General features: G+C 34.7%; 1 protein-coding gene across 8 annotated transcripts in view; it reads left to right on the plus strand.

Annotated features, from left to right (window-relative positions):
• The window catches only part of SYNE3 (spectrin repeat containing nuclear envelope family member 3), a 192580-nt gene extending 181633 nt beyond the window's left edge, over nucleotides 1-10947 (plus strand). For all 8 annotated transcript variants that reach the window (XM_074291377.1, XM_074291371.1, XM_074291379.1 and 5 more), the window contains one exon: nucleotides 1842-10947. In XM_074291377.1, coding sequence (XP_074147478.1) covers nucleotides 1842-2039 — 198 coding nt within the window. In that variant the 3' untranslated portion in view covers nucleotides 2040-10947. The remainder of the gene's footprint in view (nucleotides 1-1841) is intronic.
• The last annotated feature ends 16215 nt before the right edge of the window (nucleotides 10948-27162 follow it).

Genomic DNA, 27162 nt, shown 5'->3' on the forward strand with positions numbered 1-27162 from the left:
ATCCTAGCATCATGCTGCTGTTCCTTGTGTTCCTCATTCTCTGGCTGAGCACTGTTAGAACAACATGTTGCCATATCCTCTTAGACAGAACGTGATTTCCACTTTCCATATTGAAAGATGGATATGGAGGCAAACCTGAGCTCTGTTTCAGACCAGTGGGTCAGGTTGTAACATCCTGTCAGAGCTTGGGAGCTTATGAAGGAGGAGGGTATTGAAAGAGTCCATTAGAGATTCGGTATTAGCCTTCTCTGCTCTTAGTTAATCAGATTGTTATGTCATTAAAATCCTTGGAGTCTTAGACCATGGAGATATGTGTGTGTGTGTGTGTGTGTGTGTGTGTGTGTGTGTGTGTGTATAAAATATTCCTTCATCTCTTATTCGTAATTCTTATTTTGGAGAAGCCCAAAGATTTAGAAGATAAGATAAAATAAAATGTTTAGTTGTCCATCTTATTGATCTTATGCTGTGGAGTTATACTTTTAGGACTATTACTCCTGATCCACACTGGTATGTTCTCTATCAACAATCAGCCAGAAGCCTCAATTAACTCTTAGAAAAGGCATTTATTTACTCCTATTGTATGGAAAGAATAATTGGTACAAAACATTTCACCCTAGACTTGAGAGGTACACTCTCTTACAAATATACAGTCTTTATGGGAAGAATAGACTCATGCTTGGATTATAATTATAATAAAACTCACATGTAGAATTACTATAATGGAAATCCTTTTCTCATGAAGTTTCCCTTAGCTCTACTATCAAAGGGTAGAGTCTATGGAGGGCACTTTTCTCTGCCACAAAAGGGCAGGAAGTTCACCCAGGTGACTGTGGACCTACCTCTATTTGTTCTTAGTGGCTTTCTCCATCCCCTTTGCAGATTTATGTCCTGTCACCAGCCATTGCCACTCTAGGGAATGCCAAAAACATTTGCCATTATTCATCCCTAACCACCAAGAGACCCTTTAAATGAAACCTCTAGATCATCCAAACTTATCAGGATGTTAAATGTCTCCTGAGCATTTTTGTCTTGTAATATTCATTCACCTAAGATTAGGAAAGTATAAACATAAAGCGACAAGGATGATGATGTGTTCACAGCCCCAGTTGAAAGACTTACCTTTTCACCCATCAGACATAACTTCTAGGTTATTTGATTTTGCTTAATTGTTTTTGTGTTGGGTATTGGAAAAATCACTTGAGGCTTTGTGGGAAATATATATCCAGAAATAATAGCAAGGTAAAAACAAAATAAAAAAAATCACAAAAGAAAGGAAAATTGAGGCATGTAGTCATTTAAGTGATTTACTTAATGTCTCATAATAAGGGTAATATCAATATATCAATTCAATTTAACAAGGACAGTTTGATTTTTGTCTATGTCCCCAGTCCTTATCAAAATGAATGTTGGTCTAGTACTGCTATGTACAAGACTTTTCCCCCCAATAGTGAGAGTATACCTCACAAATTAGGGTTCTTGAAGAGTTTAGTCTTCTAGAGTAGGGTGACATACACCCAAAATGATTGTGAAGAAAGAATGTAGCATAACTGGAGACTCATCTCCAGTTAGGGAGATGCCAGCAAAGAAGAGTCCAATTTAATCAAGATGTAGAGTCCTTAAATAATAGCAGTGTGAGATAAAGTTGAGAAGGTGACTTAGAGAGAGCTTTTATAGGACCTTGAATGACAGGGTCAATAATTCATTGGGAAGAAAATAAAGAGGCCTTGGAAGTTTTCAGCTTGAGGAGCTGCTACTGGATCTTAAAAGCTTCCTGACTTCTATTCTAGTCTCAATCTCCCTTCCCCGTCACTAAGCCACTTTTCCCTGCTTCTGTTTTGCAGAGTCGTCCAGAAGGAATATGCCCCTTCCTCCATCGAGTGTGCTGTGTAGCCCTACCCCTTCAGTTCTTGCTGCTGTCCCTGCTTTTGTTTCTGTTGCTGCTGCCCCTAGGACAAGAGAAATGGAGCTGCGCCTTTTCCAACAACTTCGCCCGTTCCTTCAAGCTGATGCTCCGCCATGAGGGCCCCCCACCAACTTAGCGAGCACCAAAAACCAAGAGACATCAGGCTTGTGGGTCCAGCTCCAGGCTTTTTCTCAAGAACATGGCACTAACTGGAATTGTGGTCAGAATCCATCAGCAAAATCTTAATCTGTATTAGCCTAGCATCAGTGTAACTAGAGTTAAGTTAATTTTTTATGCAATATTATATGACTATATTTATAACATATATGTTTGTATGTGTTGATAGTGAACAAGGTATAGGCTATATACATGTGATAGATACTCTACATGTATATTTAAAAATATAATTGCTGTATGTTAATGGAAAAAAATTTTAACCAGCTTCTCAGATACCATTCTACAGTGTTGTTGTTTTGTTTTGTTTTTTGGTAGCCATGAAGAACAAATAGAGTAACATCTCATTTATCTGGAAATCAGTTCTTTACTATCTGAACTCAGAAGTCGGAAGGAAACTAAAAAGAAAAGTTTCCGAACAGCTTAAATAGATATGTGCACTAAAGTTCATACATTTTATTTATTAGCTCCTCTAGCCCTCATTCGGAGGTTACTTATTCTTACTTTTTCTAAAATTCTAACTAGTCATTAAAACACTCTAAAATGTGGATTAGAATTTCTGTTAACATGTTTATTATCTGGTTTCTCAGACCATGCCAGATTAGAAGCAGAAAGTTACTCTCATCCTCTTAAGTGGTATTTTATGTTTTACAAAGTGCTTTCTTTCCTATAGTCCTCTGATGCAGGTAGTTCAAATATTATAGGATTGTGCTCTAGAGCTAGAAGGGACCATAAAGGTAATCTCTTCCAGCCCTTTCATTTTTACTAATGTAGAAACTGGGACATAGAAATTGAGTGTTTTTTCCAAAGTGAAACAGGTTACAAGTCTGGGCTTAAACTCAGGTATTTGGGCACTAAGTCCATTGCTCTTTTCAAGGGAGAGGCTTAAATATTTTAGAAATATTTTAGAAAGCTCAGATCCTGTGACTATTTCAGGTAAGCACTAAGATTCCTGAGTATTTCCAGAACCCTTGAAATTTTCTTAGAAAGCCCAGGCTATTTTTTTTTTCAAACAATTTATGTTAATTCTCTGGTGCCTGAGCCTAAGAGGCAGGTTGGAGGAAAGCTGAACAAGTTGGGAAGACTTGAATTCAGATCCTGCCTCTTCATAATCCTGAGAAAATTACTTAACTTTTTAGTATCCCAGGCAGCTTTTGATGACACTAAATTGCAAAGCTGGTGTAATTCTTCATTGGAAAGAAATTTTCTATCAGGGAATCAAAGTTCTAATTTTTTTAAATCTCTATTGATGGTGTCAGGGAGGTACAATGCATTTTAAGGATGTGAGTTTTCAACTAAAAATGGTTAAGGTAATTATAGTTAGGATACTTAAAAGAAGAAATCAGTTATCCAGAAAATTCACTTAAGTAGGATTGCTCCTTTCCCAGTTACTGTAAGGCATAACCCATAAAAGTAAGTGCTGAAAGGAACCAGATAAATAAGATATTACTATATTTACCTAATGGCCAATTTTGTATTGTACCAGATAAATAAGGCATTATTGTATTTACCTTGTAGCTAATTTTATATTGTTTACAAAGTCAAGTGAAAGGAATGAGTAAGAGCACTTTGGAACCTGTGTCAAAAGTGCAGTATAAAAATAAGGCAATAATACCCCCAAAATGGAGTGACCCTACTGTGGAGCTTCCATTGCTCTTCATGTCTGTTTTCCTAGTTTGGCACACCCAACAAAAAGAAAAAAAAAGAAAATGTACAGATGTTGACCTGATTTTCTGCATCTTACAGATAAGGTACCATTTTAGAGGAAGTGCTGTCTTATTATCCTTGATCAACAAAATGATATTTTCCCTCCCCACATCTTATCCTTCTTAGAAGTTTATGCTTTAAATCTGGGTTAGTATTTGACCTTAGTAGGAAATTTCTCTTTAAAAGAAAAGTCACCTCCAAAGTGTACTAAGTGCCTACTCTTTTTTAAAAAGCTTTATCAGTCTTTGCAATCATGCACTATTAGTAGTATATTGCAATAGTAAAAAATTGATAGATCATTTTGAATATCCTCTTCATCTTTGAAATCATGATCCTTTGATATAGCACAAAAATAAGTACTCCTGACCTAAATTTTTTTATTAAGTTTGGCATCAGAATAATACTGAAAGGTACCTTTGAATCATAAAATGTTTGATTTGGACAGTGTCCAAGAGGAAATTTTGTCTAGTTTCAACATAAGATAAAGACACTGAAAATTAGAGAGACAGAGAGAAAGTGATGTGCCCAAGGCCCAAATCTATTGATTCTTTGTTGAGTAACTCTCCTGGGACATAGAACTGCTTGTTAGACTTAGAGTTCATTTTTTACCCTACTATAAGAATAGCCCACAAGAGTCAGGCTTATGTACTACCCTTAGTGGTCCATTGCCATAATAGTCTCTCAGCTCTGACCCAATGATAGGAGGTTCTGTGAGTAATTGCAAACAATCTTCTTATAGATAATGGGAAAGTTTCTGTATCACAAAACAAGAAAATTATGTGTCTGATGAAAAGAACTATAGTTTCTTTGGAAAACAAAAGAGCTTTCTTGTTAAAATCTGGAAATAGATTTTGTCCTAAGTCACATAGGTTTTTTAAATTGGGGTTCATCACCTGGGTAAAACGACTTCTGCACAGATGAGACAAAATGGATAAGGTCCCTGATGAAGTCTATCCTAGGTCTTATTCCTATATTGGTTCCCTTTTTTAAGTAAGTGTCCTTGGAACACCACAGTACAAACACTGTCCAAATTTCAAGTCACCTAAAGGGCAAAAAAGCATGCTGTGACTGCAAGTAAGCAGGAGGCAGCATTTTCTCATCCATGATCCATGTGGAAAATCAGCCTCAAGGAAATGGATGGTCAGAAAAAGAGGTGGGTCAGTCATGTAGTGAGAGTAAGTGATGGACAGCATGAGAACTACTCTGGTCCCCACAAAAAGTTAAAAAGATCTAGAAGAACATCTCTAGCCTATGGAGGATATAAGAAAGAACATGAGCAAACACGCTACACAGGAAGAGAAAAAATACTCTTGTCTGTGTCCTCTCTCTGAGCCTCCATAGAGGCTTGCTAGTCTTTCAAGTATATTCTGGTCTGCCCTAGTAAAGCACAGATCCATTCATTTATTGCAATATTATTTTCCACATAAGTAATTTTTGACGCCTGAATTCCCTCCCTCATCTCTGCTTCCTGCCTTCCTTCAAGAATTAGTTTAAATCCTACCTTTCATACTATTCCCTTTCTCCAATATACCCTGTCTATATCTTGTTTGTATGTTGTTATTTTCATGTTGTTTCTCCCATTAGACTGTGAGCTTCTCAAATGCAGGTATTTTTGTTGTTTTGTTGTCTTAGCATAGTGCCTTAGGTATAGTAAATGCTTAATAAAATACTTATTGACTGACTCATACAAAGGACTAGGAATAAGTAAGCAAGATTATGAGTGTGTTTGTAAACCTAGGCTCCTAAACCAATGGCATATGATGTTCACTAATTAGATTCAACAAGTATCTACTGTTTAAGTCATTGTGCTAAGTATGGAATAATTTATGTAGTTTTGAGTCAGTGAAGAAGGTGAAAGGTTAGCAGTTAGAAGAAAGAGAAATAAAAGAATTATTAAGTTATTTGCCTCTGGTATTTGAAAGGTGACTAGAAAAGATCCTCTAATTTCAAGTATCTCAACTGACTAGAGAGGATGGATCTCTCCTCACTGTAGAGAGGAGCAAGAATCATGAAAAGGGAGTGAAAAGGACCAGAAAATGATAACTAATTAGACAGAAGAGATAGTAAGCAGAAAAGTAGAACAAAGGAATAGAGAAGGGAAAGAATGGAAGGAAGCATTTGTCTCCATTAGTGAGAAGTTCTCTAGGATAGAAGAGGGAAGAAGAGAAACAAATACTAAGGCATATTGGGCAAAGGAATGGACAACAGAATGTTATGAAATTATAGCAAATGAAAATAAAATCTAATCCAGTTATAGGAAGGGAAAGGAGGAAACATTAAAATCTTTTTCCTTTAGAAAAACGTAGCAAAGCCTTGGCATACTGAATGTAGAGTTGGAGGAGATCTGAGACACCATTGAATTAAACCTGCTCCTTTTAAAGATGAGAAAACTGAAACTCATGGAGTAGAAACTAACTTAAGGTTACCCAACTTGAGATCTCAATCAAATGCCTTTACTATTCCACCAAAACATCTAGAAAAATGGTGGTGGGAGGAGGAGGTAGAGGGAGAAGGGAAGAAGAAGGAAAGACATGTTGGCAAACCACTCCATCTTTGCCCCAAAACCCCAGTGGGATCACAAATAGTTGGACATAATTGAAATAACTGAACACAAAAAACATAGTTAAGGAGAGCTTTTTTCCCTTACATGAAATCCAAATCTTCAGATTCCACAAGCAGAAAAATCTATTCCTTCTTTTATGTCACAGCCTTTCAGATACTTGAAGATACAAAGGAGGAGATGGAGGCTTAGAGAGTTAAATCAGTTGTCCAGCTAACAGTTAAAAAAATAAAAAGATCACGAGCCCAATTCGTAAATGTAGTTTGACTATTCCAATATGTATCCATTTACTTATGAGGCTCGTATTTTTCTAGTATTATTAGTACTATTGATTTCCAATCATTAAGTTGTGGGTAAAACCAGAGAAAAATAATTAATATAATCTTAATTCTTCTAATCAACTCCTCCCTAGCAACAATCGTTGTTCTTCTGCGTCTTATTTGCCTTTGACCAAAAAAATGCTTCAAATTTTTTCTCTAAATATTCAGTGGTCTTCACTTGGCTGGTAAAAAGTACTTAAAGATACTTAAACATTTTAGAAAGATTATATCCATACTATATGGGCTCTCAGTAGATAACAAATGTACCAGCTGCCTGTCATTTTTTTTCTTTCTTTTCCTGCATTGTTTGGAGTGTTCAATCTCATTCTGAACTTATATACTAGTAACATTTAGTTTCTTGATTCAGAGCAGCTTTTGCATTATGCCGGTGCATAAGTATTATTGTGTTCATTGACTCTAGCTAAAGTTTTTTCTCTTGGTTTCATTTTACAAGTTAAATACTTGTTCAAGCTTCCCATTTTACAGACCAAAAACCTAGCCCAAAGAGGCTGAAGGATTTATACCAGGTCCTTCATGGAGTGAGTGGCAGACTCCAAATCCATCATTTCTTCCCTTGGCAACAAATTAATACCCTATGGCAAAAGACCTTTTTTTTTTTTTTTTTTTTTTTTTAAATTCTGGACTAGGAATCAGAACTCTTGGTGGTCAGTCCTAGCACTGTCTCTTAACTCATTGTGTGCCTTTGGCCAACTTATTTAACCACTTTAAGGATCATTCCCCTTAAGTAAAGGAGTTGAAGGAAACCTCTAAGGTCCTGGACATTTGTGTTATTCTGTAGCCTATATTCTAACATTTCTTTGTAGGGCACTTCCAGATATATAATTCTATAGTCTTAGAAGTCTCATAGATAAGAAGCTGTCCAAGTTCCCAGAAGAGTAAGTCTTGGTTAACTGTTAGTTCACTATACAGTCTGCCCTAAGCTTTCCAGAAAGACTGTATCCATACTACATGGCTCGCAGTTGCCTGTTATTTTTTTCCTTTTCCTGAATTGCTTGGAGGATTCAATCTCATTTTTGAACTTATATACCAGTCATATTTAATTTCTTGATTCAGAGCAGCTTTTGAATTATCCCAGTGCATGAGTTATTGTGCTCATTGAATCCAGCTAAAGTTTTCTTTCTCGGTTTCACTTTACAAGTTAAATACTCCCTATTCACCCCCTTTTCAGAATGTCAAGGTATAAACTCCTATAAGGAAGAAACAAAGTTCACTTAAAAAAAAAAACTTCCACTCAGAGAAAATTCTTTACAGCAGAACAATCAAAACCTTTAAAAGTCAAGACTAGAAATATTGAAACTACCTTAGCTTCAAACACCCAAACGGCACCAATATAATTACACTGCTCTTCACAAGCTATAGCTGTGGTTAGCTGTTCTACCTGCCAAGTCTGATCATATGATCAGAGCTGCTCTCTCAGGGATAAGGTCTTCTTAAAAAGAACACTCAGAAACACATCTGGGAAATATAGAAAATGGATGAACCTCACAGGAATGCTATTCCCTAGCCTTGAACTGTCAAAATTTTTACAATCTCTTCCCCTCACTTAGGATTTAGAATTAGAAAAGATCTCAGCAATTATCTAGTGTAACTAAGGAGTTGTCTAAAGAGACTGATATGGATGCACAAGGATTGCATTGACTAGCTTAAGTTAAAAAAAAAAAAAACAACAAAAACTAGTTATTTCTTTTGTCTCTGATACATATAAATTAACCCTAGTGCCTAAGTAGTATGGTATGCGCAGCCCATTTTCCATAGCTTATAGATTATACTGAGGCATTAGTCACTGGGAACCCCTACACAAAAGCCTAATTTATTTAGTGTGTGTTTTCAATCTTTTCTTCTGCTATAATAATACATACAGTATAATGGCCTGTGTTTATTAGGCAAATACTGTTATCCTCACTGTACTAGAATTAGGGTTTGAAGAAAAAAATGGCACATTCCTTGTCTCCTCAGTTGTCTTTGTCCTTTTACAAGCCTTTGCCATGCACTAAGACAAACTGAAATCAAAGATAAATCCATGTACAAGCAGAAAGCAGAAAGAAAGTCTTATTAAACCCATCCAACCATCTTTTTCCTTTCCACTGTCTCCTAGATATTACCCTGTACTTCCCCCTTCTTAGTACTTATCCCTAACTTATGACATATTTGCTAGTGGACTTTTTAGTCATTTTTAGCATCTCCAGAGAGTAAAATGTTCCATAAATTCCCAAAATTTTGTTGTCTAAGCATTTTACTTAAAACTACCTCTTTCAACCTCTCAGGGGAGGGAGGCAACCCCTTCTCTGGGAATTACTGTAAAGTACAAATGTAAATCTCTTTCTCTTCATGTTTTCTGTCTATATCCTTTGCAATTTTAGCAAATTAATTTAGTTTTACCAAAGTCTTGTTTTTGCTTTTCAGGCAGTAACACGGAAATGTAGGGAATTAGGAAGCTAGGGTGGCCAACCTACTTTTCTAGGGAAAAAACAGCATTTAATGGCTTCTCACTTTGAAAGTTGAGTTATACCTATTTTCTACCTGAAATTTAAGGCCAGAATCCCAACATGTGATATATTCAAGGTATAACCTTGGTTTGGGGGATGGGGTGAGAAGTATAGAGGGAAGGGAGAGGAAGAGGGAGTTTTGTTTGCTTTAAGAAGCTTTAAGAAAATAGACCTTTCTTTGGGTGCAGTCCATATACTTATTCTGGCTTTTCCTAGTGGAAGACCATGGAGCACTGGTCCTTAGACTTATTAAATCGGAATCAAAAGAGTAAATTTTCTCTGCAGAGTAGAACCATTTTGTTTCCTCTATTTTTTATTTTTATAGAGGAAATGAAAAAGGATGCAGTGTACTTACCTTATCCAAAAGTTCTCATCTTCTTCCTCCTGTCTTCTCTTTCCTCTCCTTCTTGTCCTGCTTTATCTCCTTTTTTTAATTTCCCTTTTTTCTTCCTGCTTCCCAATTGTATCTTTGAGAGGTCCCTTATTTAATGTGTTGATGCTTTCTCTCTAGATGGAGAAGAGATCACAACCCCTCTGTGTACCTCTCAGTAGATAATTGAAATGATTTATTTGATTTTCCCTGCATTTACCCCTTGCTGTTTGTGCATATGTGTATTCACATACATAGAATGCTTTGTCTCATTAACATTTTTATATCCCATATAAGTACAAGATGAAATCTTAAGAAATTAGTCAGTTCCATGGTCCATTATCCCTTTTCTATACTTTGGGGACCCCTATGTTTTTGGAAATATCCCATTATAAAATGGGACCTATTTCAAGTGATCTAGTAAGTTAGGTGCCCTTAAAAATACTTATAGGTGCTAAATGGAGAGAGCTTTTCATAAAGGGAACATTTTGGCCATCTTCAATTATACTTCAACATTCCCTGCCCTTCTAAGCCCCAAACCTTTCTTACCTTTTAGCCACCTTTAGGTTATTATTATAAAAGTTATTTAGGAACTAAACAACTTTCTCAATGTAGTGCATATTAGAATATGACACTTGAATGGAATTTGATCTTCCACCACTACAAATCATAATCCATCTGTGTTCCATCTTGGACAATTGTTTGTTTCCCTATGAATGCTCTATAAAGGATGTACTCTTGAACAATTTCTCTGAACCTTTTAATGTTTTCTGAGTATTCATCTATTGCACTTGAACTGTCCATTCATAATCTGTCCTCTGGTTATAAAGTCAGCCTACCTCCTTTTTTTGTGTTCATACATGCCCTCAGTGATGGATGGCTTTTATGTCATGTTTAAGACATAAGTCATCATTAGTAACATATTATAGCTTGCTTATAAGATTATTTGAGAATTAGAATTTGAAAGTGACCCTAGAAATTAAGTAGTCCAATCCTAAGATTTACAGATTTAATTGAGGGCCAAAGAAGAAAATTAACTTGTGCTTATTATTAACTCATACTTCATAAGAGACAGAGCCAAGAGCCATTAAACCCACACCTCCAACTTCATGTTTTCCATGTGTATTACCATGATTTATTTAAAATTACAATACTGACTTGGCTAAAGACCATCTACTCAACACAGGGTAACACGGACCACTATATTTTCCTATCTAAACTGTAAATTATATTTTTAAAAGTTATATTACATTTTAAGGTTTTCCTTTTTCTCATTTTTCTTCATGCTATATCATTAAGGGCTTGGGGTGGGAAGGGGTCTCAGACGGTTTATTTTGCTTTTTTTGTAAACTGATGTTAGCTTTTGTGTTTGGAAATAAAATATGCCTATATTTTGATCTATGAAACCATGTATTTGTGGAGTACATTTTTTTCTCAATTGTTCTGCAAAATAGGTCTGTTACTTTGGAATCCAGAAATTCCCTTTGCTACTTGTACAGAGGAACTAATTATAATTCTCATAGTACTTGGTAGTTTACAAATCATTTTCCTGACAATAATCTTTGAATATAGACATTTTAATCTTTATATTACATATGGAGAAACTTAGTAAAAAATATTACTCAATTACTCAATAAGTGAAAGACCTGAGACCTAAAGCCAGATTTTCCAATTCTTAAATCTGTATTTCCTCTATTATAACATGCTGCCTCTCCACGAGTGGAAAGAAAATAGGAAGACAAACTTGAACATCAAAGATATCTGCTCTCTAAACCAAGAGATATGCAAATCTGTCATTGTCCCCATTTTTCAGATTTTGTTTTCTAGAAAAAGTTCGGTCCTTTTTTTTTTTTTTTTTTTTTTTGTTTTGTTTTGTTTTTTTTCACAAACTTTCTCCTTTGGAATTCCAGAATGTAATACAGTGAGGTAAAGAGAAAAGAATTCCCCTCTACCTTGCTTGTCTCCTATCACAAAATGACAGTTTGAAGACATGTTGGTTGAGAAGCCAGCTTGGGCTTGTTTAGAGAGCCTAAGGTAAGCCTGGACCCAGAATTCCTTTTCCTTTGGCTTTTGTGTTCTTATAGTAGCACAGATCCACAGCTAGAGATTAACAGAAGAGGACATAGAATACTTAAAAAAAAAAAACCTTATCTTAGAAAAGAATTGAACAAGCCATGAATGAGTTTCCTAAGGGGGAATGAGTTCCAAATGAGTTCACAAGTGAATTCTGCAAAACATTTAAAGAATAATTAATTCTAATACTATTTGGGGGAAAACTATTAGGGAAAAATAGTAAGGAAGGTACTACCAAATTTCTTCTATAAACAAATATGATTTTTATACTTAAACCAGGGAGAGACAAAGAGAAAAAGAAAACTCAGAACAATTTTCTTAATGAATATTAGTGCAAAAAATTTAAAATACAAAAAGGAGATTACAGCAATTCATTACAAATATCATACACTATGACAAAGTAAAATTTATACCAAGAATGAAGATCTAGCTCAATATTAGGAAAATTAAAAGCATAATTGACCATTTCAATAATAAAAACAAGAAAAACCATGATTATATCAAGAGATGCAGAAAAAAGTTTTAACAAGAGGCAACACCTATTCCTATTAAAAACACTAGAAAGCACAATAATAAATGAAACTTTTCTCTTTTTTTAATTGTTTATTTAATTTTTTATTTTATTTTATAATTATAACTTTTTTTTGACAGTACATATGCATAGGTAATTTTTTACAACATTATCCCTTGCACTTACTTCTGTTCAGATTTTTTCCCTTCCTCCCCCACCCCCTCCCCCAGATGGCAGGCAGTCTTATACATGTTAAATATATTACAATATATTCTAGATACAAATTATGTGTGTAGAACCGAATTTCTTGTTGCACAGGAAGAATGGGATTCAGAAGGTAAAAATAACAGTTTACACTCATTTCCCAGTGTTCCTTTTCTGGATGTAGCTGATTCTGTCCATCATTGATCAATTGGAATTGGATTAGCTCTTCTCTATGTTGAAGATATCCACTTCCATCAGAATACATCCTCGTACAGTATCATTGTTGAAGTGTATAATGATCTTCTGGTTCTGCTCGTTTCACTTAGCATCAGTTGATGTAAGTCTCTCCAACCCTCTCTGTATTTCTCCTGTTGGTCATTTCTTACAGAACAATAATATTCCATAACATTCATATGCCATAATTTACCCAACCATTCTCCAATTGATGGACATCCGTTCATCTTCCAGCTTCTAGCCACTATGAAAAGGGCTGCCACAAACATTTTGGCACATACAGGTCCCTTTCCCTTCTTTAGTATAAATGAAACTTTTCTTAAGTAAATAGTACCTAAAACCCAAAATAGGCATTATGCATAATGGGAATAAACTAGAAAACTTTCCAATAAGAACAGGGATGAAGTAAAGATGTCCAGTGTCAACAAGACAAGAAAAAGAAATCAGAGAAATAACAATAGGCAACAAGACAACAAAACTACCACTTTCCACAGATGCTATGGTAGTATATTTAGAGAACCCTAAAGAATCAATTGAACAACTTGTCAAAACAGTTAACTATTCTAGCAAAGTTGCAGGATATAAAATAAACCCACCTAAGTCATTAGCATTTCTACATATTAGCAACAAATCCCAACAAGAAGATAAAGAGAAAGAAAATTACCTTTAAAATAACTGAAAATAGTATAAAATACTTAGGAGTCTACTTGCCAAGGCAAACCCACATGAATGCAATTACAAAACAATTTTCACTCAAATAAAGACAGACCTAAATAACTAGAGAAATATCAATTACTCATAGGTAGGCCAAGCCAATATAATAAAAAAAATGACAATTCTACCTGAATTGATTTATTTATTCAATGTCATATCAATCAAACTACAAAGAATTATTTTATAAATATAGAAAAAATAATAAGAATAATAAGAACAAAAGATCAAAATATCAAGGGAATCAATGTTAAAAAAAAATGAATGGAAGGCAGCCTAACTACCATATCTCAGACTATAGTACAAAGAGTAATCATCAAAGGAATCTGTTATGGGAAAATTGTTATTCAATGGAATTAAATTGGGTATTGAATTTAAGAAGTAAATAACCACAGGAAACTACTATTTGATAAACTTAAAGACACAAACAATTGGAGACAAAAACTCACTATTCAACAAAAACTGATGGTAAAACTGCATAGCAGTATAGAAGAAAGTAGGAATAAACCAACTTCTTACATCATATCCTTGGAAAAGCTCAAAATAGGTTCATGATTTAGACATAAAAGGTGATATCAGGCAAATTAGGAAAATGTGAGAAAAAATTACTTGTCAAATCTATGGATGAGGGAAAATTTCATTACCAAACAAGAAATAGAGAGAATTGCAAGGGGGGGAAATGGATAGTTTGAATTGCATTAAATTGAAAAGGTTTAACAAAAACAAAAGTAGTGCAGCCAAAATTAGAAACAAAATAGGAAACTGGGAAGTGTCATGGGGAGTTTACGTTAAGTTTTTCTGATAAAGATTTCGTTTGTCAAATTTATATGAAACTGAGCCAAATTTATTTTTAAAAAAAGTCATTCCCCAATTGATAAAATAGTCAAAGCTATGAATAGTCAATTTTCAGAGGAAGAAATCAAAACTATAATAATCATGTGAAAAACATTCAATCATTAATAATTAAGGAAATGTAAATCAAAATAACTGTGAAGTATCACTTCACTCAGGTTAAGAGAACAAAAAGGGAAAATGATAAATGCTGCAGGAGATGAGGGAAAATTGGGTACTAATATACTTTTGGAACTGTGAACTGGTCCAAACCTTCTGGAGAAAAATTTTAACTATGCCAAAAGGGTTATAAAAGTGTGTATACCCTTTCTTTGACTTAGTAATGTAGCTACTGCTTCTATACACCCAAAAGATCAAAGGAAAAAGGAAAAAGATCTACATGTACAAAAATATTTATAACAATTCTTTTTATGGCAAAGAATTGGAAATTGAGGGGATGCCTATCAACTGAGTAATGGCTGAACATGTTGTGGTACATAATTGTGATGGAATTCTATTATGTCATAAGAAAGGATGGGGGATTATTTCAGAAAAACCTGGGAAAACTTATATGAATTGATCAAAAATGAAGTGAACAGAACTAGGAGAACATTGTACATAGTAACTAATATTATAATGATAATCAACTGTGAAAGACTTAGCTATTCTGATCAATACAATGACCTAAGACAATTCCAAAAGACTTATGATGAAAAATATTGTCAACTTCCAAAAAGAAAGTTAGTGAATCCTAATGAGGTTTAACCAAATCATGAAGTCTAGATAAAGTATACCTAAATAAAATTAGGATTAACTGAGATCTAGTGGCAGGCTCAGGGTACAGGGATTCAAATGGAGCTCCCCTACAATCTCTTTGGATTCGGCGCAAGGATACAAAGTTAAATGAGTTCTAGCAGCGACGCAGAGTCCCCTGTAAAGGAATTTACAGGCCTGAAAACCTAGATTGATTAAAAAAATATTTATTGTAGGGTTTAGAAGAAAGGTTAAAGTCTGGTTAGTAAAAGGAGTTAGATAAAGAAAAGAATACACTATAAGTGGCAGACAGAGAGTCTGTGATGCAAAGCATGTTGCTTGCATGTTCCAACCCTCTGCAAAGAAATGATTCCAGCTTGACTCTTTTATTTGGTTGAAGGGGCCTATGGGTGGAGTGCCAAGTTGGTTACTTGATGAACCCAGTGAGGGCCAGAACCCGCCACATGGGGGTTGGGAAACCTGAGCAATTATTAGAATCAGGGCTGGGTACAGCCCAAGTTAGCTCAGATCTGGATATCTCCCTTTGGAATACAAAAAAAGTGCTTTTGACCAGGTCTTATAAATCAAAGGTCAGTCATGGGGGTTGGGGATCAGAAAAGAATCTTAAAAGGGGGCTACCACCTGCATCATATTCTGAGTGCAGATTAAAGCACTCCTTCCTCCCTCCTTCCTTCTCTCCTGACCTCCCTCTCTGCTTGTCTCCCTTCCTTCCTTCCTTCTTCCTTCTTTGCTTTCCTTTTTCCTTTCTTTTTTCAATATGTCTGATGTAGAAATGTTTTACATGATTTCATATATATAAAATGTGTAATATATGTAATTTGTCTTCTCAATAGATGAGAGAGGGATTGAGGAATGAGAGAATTTGGAATTGAAATTTTTAAAGAAGAGGGGCAGCTAGGTGGTGCAGTGGATAGAGCACCAGCCCTAATCTGGTCTCAATCAAATCTGGTCTCAGACACTTAACACTTCCTAGCTGTGTGACCCTGGGCAAGTCACTTAACCCCAGCCTCAAAAAAAAAAAAAAAAAAAAAGTAATGAAATTTTTAAAGAAAAAAAAGGGGAAGGAAATGGATGAGAAGGGAAGGGAAGAGAGAGGAGTAAGGGGAGAAGCAAAGAAGGGCATCCCAGTCCCTTTATCCCATTGCCAATCTAGCACTGCAAAGCATCAATTTTGGATTACTCCTACCATCTGCACTGTCTTTGCCCCTTCTCACATGCTGTTGAATGAAGCTAGAGAAAATCACAAAACTGGATTAACTGAGTCCACTATAAATTTGTGCTACATAATCTCCACTGGGTCCTCATTGCAACAAGCCAATTCTTTTAAACCTCCCTAGTTAACTCACTATATTACTCATTACAGTGGCTTTTCCAAGCCTTTTTAATCTCTTCTCAAACCTCCCATAGCTGTCCTTTTCTCACCCTCTCAGCTGAAAACCTATGCTTGTATTTCACTGAAAAAAATTAAGGCTATTCTCTAGGAGCTTTTTTTTCCCCCTACTTCTTATCTCACATTACCCAGAGTCCTGTCATTTTCTCTTCCTTTATCCTATTTCTCCAGAAGACTGTCTTTTCTTTTTTTCCCACTCCCACTTATCTTCACTCTGCCCTGGATACTTCCCTACTACAAACATACTCACGTCTCTCCAAGCACAAAAATACTTCATTTGAACTATCCTTCCTCACCAGCTGTCATTTCATAGTTTTCCTCTCCTTTGTGGCTAAATTCCTCTCTCTACAATGAATGCTTACACTTTCTTTTCTTTCCTTCTTATCTTAACTCTTGACATACTGGCAAAAGGCCTCATCATTTAACCAAAACTGTCTTCTCCCAAAGAATTTAGCCATAAAATGAAAGAGATAGGGATTGCTAACTAGTGGTAATGGTTGGATCAAGTAAGAGTTGGAGGTTTTTGGGTTTTTTGTTTTGTTTTGTTTTGTTTTGTTTTTGGTTGGGGAAGACATGAACATTTCATGATTTATATTTCAGCTAATATGAGAGCTGAAAGGATCTTATATAAGGATTTAATATAATAATTCTTAAGGATCTAAGAAACAATGCAATTCAATTCTCTAATTTTACAAATGAAGAAACTAAGGAGCATCAAAAAAGCCTAGTGATTTATTCAAAGCTATACATTTGTTAATAGTGGAACTAGACCTAGAATCCAGATATCTTAGTTTCCAGCCCACTGTTAGTTTAACTATTCAATTAAAGATTATAAAACCTATCTCACAAATGTGGAAATTCTTTTAGCTATCCTAAATTTTGATTTAAAACTGACATTTCAAGTAAACAACTATTTAAAAGATATAGACAAATTTTCTGTGTTGTCTGTATTTGAGGCAAGCACTTAAGCTATTTTGAAAAAGTAATTAGCTGATCCTCATAACCATAGAGAATGATCACCAAGTGACAATATTTTTCAGCCCCAGCAACTCATGAAGTCTTGCCTACTAAGGCATGAAGAAATTATTCCTGACTCCAGTGCACTGGAGGAGAAAGTATCCACATCAATACTTCCAAATATTAATTTGAAAAGTCTTTTGAAATACTGAAATCACAATATACTTATCAACTAAGTCTTTTCCAGGGGAAAAAATGTAATCTGTTACCATTTTTAACTTGGACATTTCAAGAGAACTTTTAGAGCATTTAAAAATAATTTGATGGCAGAGATTATTGGGGCTGCAATTCAAAATTATTTTTAAAAAAACACAGAGGAAACTCTGATGTCCTATCTCATTGAAAATCTTTATGTTAATGCCTAGTGGCATTCAGCAATATTTCTGTTATATTTCTAATTTTTAAATGTATCATTTTCAGTAGATTAGGTGTGGTGTTTCTTAAAAAAAAAAAGCATAATCAGAAAAGAAACATGAAATCAAGTGTAGAAAATTTGTCTTCTACTATAGGAAGACCATGCCTTTTTTTCCCTGAGGTAATTAGGGTTAAGTGACTTGTCCAGGGTCACACAGCTAGGAAATGTTAAGTGTCTGAGAGCACATTTGAACTCAGGTCCTTCTGACTTCAGGGCTAGTGCTCTATACACTGCACTACCTAGCTGACCCCTACAATTTTTCATTATTAACAGGAATCCCACTAATATTCCTGGCTTTAGGATTAATGTAATTTTATGAGTGAATTTTATTTCTCTACTAAGGAATCTTATAGTAGTAATCATCATACCATTATTTTCACATTCTGCTTCCAAAACCACTTACAACACATAAAATTAAAGAGATTTATCATCTCTTAATGGGTTTCCTTCAGAGAGGACTTTACAATTACTTGGCCTTGTCTGATTCCTACTAAAGAAACCCCTTTTCCATCCCCACTCCCCTTTCCCTAGTACAGGACTTTTCTCACATATGTTAGAAATAAACCATCCAGATTCAGTATTGTTTTTACTTTCTGGGCTCTTGCCTTGTTCTTCAGCTTTGGTAGAGATTCAGTTCCTCAAATTGAGGAGCAAAAATGGTTTTACTCACAGATGATATGTTTGCTGATTTATTAATGAGAGACCATTAATGAAGACACCAAGAGAAATTGTTGAAAATTTGTCTTTCAGGGATTCCCTAATTTTGAGGATACACATTTTCTGATTCATGTGTATATGTATGTAATGCTGAGGAGATGGGCAGGATGATAAAGTATGATGCATGGAATTTCTTAAAATTAGAATTAGAAATTCGCCCTGCTGCTCCATTCTTCAAAGTTTCTTTGAATCCTCTTTCTTTCTCCTTCTCTGTCAACTCTCCCTCCCTTCTTCCTTTCATCCTTTCCTGTCTCTCCCCCTTTTCCTCTCTCTCCCTCAACTCTTTTCTCTCTTTCTTTACCCTTCTTTTTCTCCCTTCTCTGCTTCTATCCTTCCCATATAATTACATTTTCACTTTTCTCTAGTCTTCAAAAAGCCTTCTCTAGACCCTTCCCTTCAGCTCCATCTAGCTACTATTCTTCCTTCCTTCTTTTGTTACTAAATATTTAATTTTTTTTCTGATGCCTTTACTTACTTTCCTCAGCCTCTTAAAATCTGCCTTCTTCCATCTTTAGCACTTGTTCTGAAAGTGATCTCTGAGAGGTCACTAGTGAGTTCATATACCATTCAGTGGCCTTTTAAAAGTTATCTTCAGTTTTCACCTGTTTGGAATACAGTTTAAGAAAAAGTAAATATTTATTTGGGATATTTTTATTATTGTCAATAAATATTCTATGGCCTTGAATTATCCCAAAAGCCTGGTGTCTTTTCCTTTCCTTCTACCACAACTCTAGGATGAATTCCCACACTGTTAACTCTGCCACTTTTACTAAAAGGCTCTTTCATTTTATTTTCAATTAACCTTAATTTTCTCTCATTCCCATATTTCCTATGAAAAGCCCTTATCACAAATATGCATAATTAAACACAACATTACTGCATTGTCTCATTTCCAAAATACTTGTTTCATCCTACATCTTGTATCTGTTATCTCTGTCAGGAAATCTGCAATGAGCTTAATCATTGTTCTTCTGGAATTATTTGTTGGTCATCACATTGATCAGAATTTTTAACTGTTTCAAAGTTATTTGACTTTTCAATGTAGTTATTATGTAAATTGTTCTATTTCTACTCATTTTACCTCAGGTCATACAAGTTTCCTTAGGTTTCTCTAAAATCATCCATTTCATCATTTCTAATGATATAAATAATATTTTAATACTTAGTGCACCATAATTTGTTGAATCATTCCTTAATTCATGGATCTTAGCTTTTTTAGGAGTGTCCTTGACAAGGTCACACAATAAATCAGTGGAAGAGCCCTGACTAAAAACTTGGGATGTTTTAGTAGTTTTTATTCTTCACATGTGTCCTTTAAAATGTGACAAAAATCTTGTTGGGGAAAAAAAGTCTCACAGGTTGGAAAAGGTTTCAACAGCCTCCCACCTGTGTTTTCTCTTCAAAACTGTTATCCTAGGCAATTTCCAGGAATGCACACGGAAAACAATATTAAACTATGCCTTCCTTTGGTGCTCCACGGCTAATCTCTGCATGGTGCCACAGACTCTCCAGCAAGAGTTCTGCATACATGCATCCCTCCTGTTCCTCCATGCCTTTTGTTTCTCTCAGCCTTTGACTGCATTGGTTATTAAATTGGGGGCAGGTCCTTGGGGATTCCCTCCTGACCCTCAGCCTGGGTCGAATCAGTTTTTCAGAGACCAGAAAATTTAATTTGGAGCCATTACTCTGTTCCGGATATTGTGCATAATTTGGGGATTACTCCAAGCAGAGGGAAAAGAATGGACTTTCAGGTTTTCATGGGCTTGAAAAGAAAAACATTCTTTTCTGGGTTAACAAGTATTTTGTTGACCAAGTTCAGGAGGAGGTGGAGTCTGGAGCTGATCAGCAAGCAGAGAATCAGTACATCTAATAAGAATTGACCTCTGCAGTTTAAGAGACATTGGTGCCTTAGTGACTCAAAAGACATAGACTGCATTTAATTTTTTAAAAAGCCACCTTATAATCACATACTTGCTAGGAGGCAAATATAAATGTATAAAGGTGAAAACATAAAAAGAAAACCAAATCTATTATTACCAGTGCCTTTTCTGAGAGTTAAATATTAAATGCATTTCAAAATCCTTGTTGTAATCTAGAGTTAGAATAGGAGGAGGTAAAGATAAGGATTTCTGGATAATACATAACCATTGAAAATTTAATGAAAAAGAAAGAAAAACTTTAAATGAACATTTTTATCTTTAACTAACGGCTATCTGTGTTTTTTCTGGAAGTAGCTTTGAAGTCACTTGGGACCCTTAGAAATAGGCCCCAGTAGAAACATTAGGGCCAAGGAATATTGGCCCTTAGATCTGAGGCAAGTTCATCTGGGTGGCCTTAACCAAGCCATTTTCCTTCCTGGGTAGAAGATTGTATAGGTGTTTAATCCTACATCTGTTGTCCTCTAAATGCAACAAATCATGGAAAGTGACAAAACTGAGTCTGAGGTCTAATTTACATCACAGATGAATTCCTAGTTAAACTCCAATGAATTGCTCCCCTGCACCAGCTGTGTTCATGGAGCAGAGAAAACTGGTGACTGCTACTTTTTACAAGAGAACTTGTTTACATAAACAAGAACATTCTTTCCAGGCAGTTTATTAACTTAAATCCATTTTCCTACCAAAAAATGTTCACTTTGATAAGTTGCTATTACAAGGTATTCATACTTCCCTATGAGTGAATTAAAAATAAAGAAATTCTATCTGGAAATTTAGATCATTATATTCTTTGAGGACCACTGCTGCCTCTAAGCTTCAGAATACATGGACCCTATCAAATTTTGAACCATCCTCCAATTCCCAGGAACTTGAGAATAAATGGAGGAGAGAAAGTTGTGCTTTCAGGTCCCTAGTCATTTTGGTGTATGATTCCAAAGACTAGGGATTATGTGCAGAAGGTTGGGCCTAGACACTGCAAAATAGAATCAAGATCACACACTAATGCTATTAATTAAAACTGACTCTTCAAGAACTAAGGAGAAACTCCAAAAGGCATTACTCTTCCCAACTTGTTTGCTAACAGATGTTTCCACATGATTTTTCTTGCTCTTTTTAAAAGCTATTTTCTGGTGGTTTTCTTTTTCATATGAAAATACACTATTGATCATGAATCTTTGTACTGCATGTCTGTTTATTTCCTGCTAGGGAATACTAATGGATGGCACCAATGTCTGATTGGAAAGGCAGAATTTGACTAGGTCAGACATTTGCATTTCTATTCAAAACATGAGAGTTATTCTCTAACTGAAAGCTCCATAGAAATGATGTTCTCATAACAATGATTTTAAAAAATAATAACCTTTACTTGTTTTGGAAAACAATAGTGAGACGCATGTGGACCATGGCAAATTTCCTACTAGGCTAAAGCCAAATAAGCCATTGTTTTTAGGCAGACCTTTTTGTTTAATCATTTTCCAGTCATATCTGATGCTTCATGACTTCTTTGGGGATTTTCTTAGTACAGATACAATACAGAAGAGGTTTGCCATTTCCTTCTCCAGTTCATTTTACAGATGAGGAAACTGAGGCAAACTGAGTTAATTATCTTGCCCAAGGTCACATAACTAGTGTCTGAGGTTGGATTTGAACTCAGGAAAATGAGTCTTCCTGACTCCAGATCAGGCACTCTACTGTGCAGCTTAGCTGTCTAGTAGATAGATTGAGTTACAAAAAAGTCTATCATTAGACAGGTTGGAGTAGAAGTGTTAACCAGAGAGAAGATCATGTCCCCTGGTCAGTCTAATAAGGGGAAAAGGTATGGTCTTGGAGGAATTTCAAATTTCAATGGCTGGGAAATGAGTGTAAACTGTGAGCATTGTTTTTTGTTTTTTGTTTTTGTTTTGTTTTGTTTTTGTTTTTATTTTTGTTTTTTGTTTTGTTTTGTTTTGTTTTTCTTCCCAGATTATTTTTACCTTCCGAATACAATCCTTCATTTGCAACAACAACAATTCGGTTCTGCACATATATATTGTACCTAGGATATACTATAAGATATTTAATATGTATGGGAATGCCTGCCATCCAGGGGAGGGGGTGCAGGGAAGGAGGGGAAAAATTCAGAACAGAAGGGAGTACAAGGGATAATGTTGTTAAAAAAAATTACCTATGCATATGCACTGTCAAAGAAAATGTTATAATTATAAAAATTAATAAAAAATACTACCAAAAAAAAAGCTTAAATATAACAGAAAAAAAAAATTTCAATGGCAAGGACTGGGAAAAAATCCAGCTAATTAAATAGTGCTTCACACTTGCTGGTTACATTTTCATAACTTTATGCTTAATATTTTAGAGGAAAATATAAATCTATCATCGAAATTTTTTCAAGAAACAGCTATTTCAATTACACACAACACTAGAATTCAATGGAACATAATTTGACTAATGTTAGATTAGGTGATTTCTATGTTCCCTTCATTAGAATTGTAAAATTCTAAAGTTTCTTGTAACTCTACATTTCACAGGATTTACCTTTCTAAACTTGGAGGAAGACTTAAAGGCTGCCTATTTCAACACCTCCCAAATGTCTATCTTACACAAAAGTAAACTAACACTTAGAAAGGTAAATTGATTTCTTTAAGGTCACAGGAGAAGATGAAACAAGATCATCTGATTAAAAATCAATCTTTCCCACTATGCCCATACCTTTTGCAAAATAATAGTTTTTACATTACATTAATTTCCAGACAGTGATCTTTCCCTTATACCAAAAGTTTTAAAAAGAAGAAGAAATGGAAAGAACTTAGCAAATCCAACCAAAACGTTGAACATATCAAAAAAAATTATATGTATATGTATGTGTGTGTGTGTGTGTGTGTGTGTGTGTGTGTATATATATATATATGCATATGATGTATGTATAGTGTGGAATACTATTCTTTGTAGATATTCTCAACTCTTCTCTAGAATCAAGTTTGATCAAAATAAATAACTAACATTCAGCTTCATTTTATTATACTTTTCTTTTATATGATGGTAACTATCTTTTATACTTTTTAGGGAGTTCATTACTTGAGTCATGTTTCCTACCTTCTATTCTAAGTTGTTTATTCTCCTCCCAAATTTTTCCCCAAAAGCTCTAATTTTATATTTTATCCATTCCTTCACTTTTTTCAATAACTCTTAATGTCTTTGTGGCCAATTCATTCTTTTTGTTTTGAGGTCTTACGGGTATTTATTGCAGAATTACTATCTTTTTATGGATTTAATTCTTGAAGTTCTCAGAATATTTCTTCTTGTAGTTAAAAGTTTTGGGGGTTTTATTTGTTTTTTTTCCTGTTTACTCCTGTCTTCAACCTCACTGATTGGGATTTTGTACCGACACTCTGCCCCTTCCTTCTTGTATTCCTATATGGTGTGGCCCACTATATAAATCCTTTAGTAGTCTAGATGATACTGCTGCTACCCTGTCAGTTTTGGATGATAAGACTGAACCATGATTCCCCTCTTCCTGGGATTGGAAACAGACCCTGCTTTCTGCTCTCAATTGCTGGCTTTTGCCATAATTTCCTAGTAAACCAGCCTAGCTCTTACCCTTTGCCTCCATCTCCTTTTATTTATGAAGTCACTAAGTAGGAGTTTTCTTTGTCCTTTATTTATAGCCATGATAAATACCAACAAGATATTAGGGATCACATTGGCTTTGGGCATCCCAGCCCAGGCACCCCCTTTCTATCTTCTATTCATTTACTGGGGGCTAACTTTGTCTTTTGCCATTGCACTAATAAGCTAAGAACAACATTTTGCTGCCTTCAGATCTCATTTATTAGAGAGTCTTCTGGCTTCAGGCCCCTAGTATGTATTGACCGGCTTTTTGTCATGCTTTTGTGTCCGGATAAGGAAGCTTTTTTCCCCCCTGAGGCAGTTGGAATTAAGTTATTTGTCCAGGATCATACAAATAGGAAGTGTTAAGTGTCTGAGGTCACATTTGAACTCAGGTCCTCCTGACTTCAGGCTCTATTCATTGCACCAAATAGCTGCCCCAAGGAAGCTTATTTTTGATCAGTGCTTTTTTTTTTTCAATAGTATTTCATTTTTCCAAATATATGCAAAGATATTTTTCAATATTCACTTATGTAAAACTTGTATTCCAGATTTTTCTCCCTCTTTCCTTCCTTCCCTCCCTTCCCAAGACAGTAAGAAATCTGATATAGGTTAAATGTGTGCAATTTTTCTAAACATATTTCCATATTCATTATACTGTGCAAGAAAAAAGTCAGATCATAAACGAAAATGCCACAGTAAAAACAACAACAACAACAATAAGCAAACAAACAAACAAAAAACTGAAAACACTATGCTCTGATCCACATTCAGTTTACATAGTACTCTCTCTGGATGTGGATGGCATTTTCCATCCCAAGTCTATTGGAATTGTCTTGAATCACTGCATTGTTGAAGAGTCACAGTTGTTGATCATTGCTTTTTTTTGGCACCCTAGTCCATGTTTGTTGGGAAATTGCTTACAGAATCAAGATTATTATAATCCCTTGTATTGTCATCTTTACAAAAAGTTCCATTTCTTCTTTTAAAAAAATTCAAAATTTCCTTGAGATCTAGATTTTTAATGCCTCCAAGTGAATTTTGTTATTTTTTCTAGAATCTAAAGTAGCCATTAGCTATGATTTTTTGATAAATTAATTTTTATTTTATTGATAAATTAAGTAGTATCATATTTTTACTTTATTTTCATGGTGTAATCATGAGCAGTGATTCTCCTAATTATTGAGTTAATTAATTTTTAAAGACTGTTTTGAAATTGCATTTATACAAGTTTCAAATATATCTTAGATTCATTGAGTCCTAGATATTTTATATGTTTTACAGAAATTCTGAAGGATGCTTCCAATATTATTTTTCTAGGTGTTTTTATTACTTTATAAAAATACTGATGATTTTTATGGATATATTTTGTGTAATATTACTAATAGTTTATAATAATAGCTAACATTTATACATAGTATTTTCTACATTATATTATATATTTACATAGTGTTTGAAAGATATTTTATAGATGTTATTTTATTGTTTATTCATTGTCTCAATTTATTTGTTTTTATATCTTCTGTGGTTTTCTAAGTAAACTGTCATGTTTCCTGCAAATAGGGATAATTTGACCTCATCTAGGCATGATAAAAGACCAAAATGGTAGAGACTTAATAGAAATAGAAGAGATTAAGAAGTAGAAAGTACTACTGACTCTGTATCCCCAAAAAATTCATAAAAGAGGGAAAAGGACCTACATATGCAGCAGCTCTTTTTGTGGTGATAAAAAAAATCAGAAATGAGTAGATTCCCATCAATTGGGGAATAGCTGAATAAGTTATTGTATATGACAATGACAATATTATTATTCTACATGAATGATGAACAGGCTGATTTTAGAAAGGCCTGAAAAGATTTACATGAACTGATCCTAAGTGAAGCAAGCAGAATCAGGAAAAGATTGTGTGATGATCAGCTATTACAGACTTAGTTCTTCTCAGTGGTTTAGTGATCCAAGGCAATACCAATAAACTTTGAATGGAACGTGTCATCCAAATCCAGAGAAAGAACTATGGAGTTTGAATGTAAATCAACACATGGTATATTTGTTTTTTTCCTTCTTTTTCTTCTGTTTTTTACTCTCATAGTTTTCCCTTTTGTTTTGATTTTTCTCTGCTAACATGACGCAATTAAAATGTAAAAAAAATGAATGTATATGTATAACCCCTCAAAATATTGTTTTTACATGTAACTGGGGAAAATAAAAATTAAAAATTAAAGAACTGGCAACATAAGAAAGATCTTCACATCATTGATAACTGTGATAGTATGATTACTGATGTAGAGCCACATCCTAGAAAATAAAGTCAAGTGGACCATAGAAAGCACTGACAATAATATAGCTTATGGAAGTAAGAGAATTCCAGCTGAGCTATTTTAAATCCTAAAATATGATGTGGTCAAAGTACTGCACTCAATATACCAGCAAATTTGGAAAACTCCACTGTGACTACTAGATTGGAAAAGATCCATTTATGTCCCAAATAAAGGACATAAAAAAGGCAATTCCAAAGGATGTTAAAATGATTGACAATTGCATTCATTTCACATGCCAGCAAGGTTATGCTTAAGATTTTGCAACCTGGGCTTCCATAATATGTAAATCAAAAATTATCAGAATAACAGGTTGGCTTTCAAAGAGGTAGAGGATCTAGGAACCAAATTGCCAACATTTGCTGAATTATGGAAAAAAGCAAGGGAGTTCCAGAAAAGCTTCAGCTTCATTGATTACAACAGTCTTTAATTATGTAGATCATAAGATTTAGCAAATTCTCAAAGAGTGGGGAATAACAGATCATCTTACTTGTCTCCTAAGGTACCTGTCTACAAGCCTAGAGCAACATTTATAATCAAACATGGAACAACTGATTGGTTAAAAATTGAAAAGCTGGGGGCAGCTAGGTGGTGCAGTGGATAGAGCACCAACCTTGAATTCAGGAGGACCCAAGTTCAAATCTAGTCTCAGACACTTAACACTTCCTATCTGTGTGATCCTGGGCAAGTCACTTAACCCCAGCCTCAGGAAAAAAAATTGAAAAACTACATTTTCACTGTATTTATTTAACATATATGCAGAGTACATCATGCAAAATGCCAGATTGGATGAATCAAAAGCAAGAAAAAAAGATTGCCAGGAGAAATATCAACAATCTTAGATATGCAGCTATACCACTCTAATGTGAGAAAGTGAAGAGAAATTAA

Source organism: Sminthopsis crassicaudata, chromosome 2 (genome assembly GCF_048593235.1).
Source record: "Sminthopsis crassicaudata isolate SCR6 chromosome 2, ASM4859323v1, whole genome shotgun sequence".
Classification (NCBI taxonomy): domain Eukaryota; kingdom Metazoa; phylum Chordata; class Mammalia; order Dasyuromorphia; family Dasyuridae; genus Sminthopsis; species Sminthopsis crassicaudata.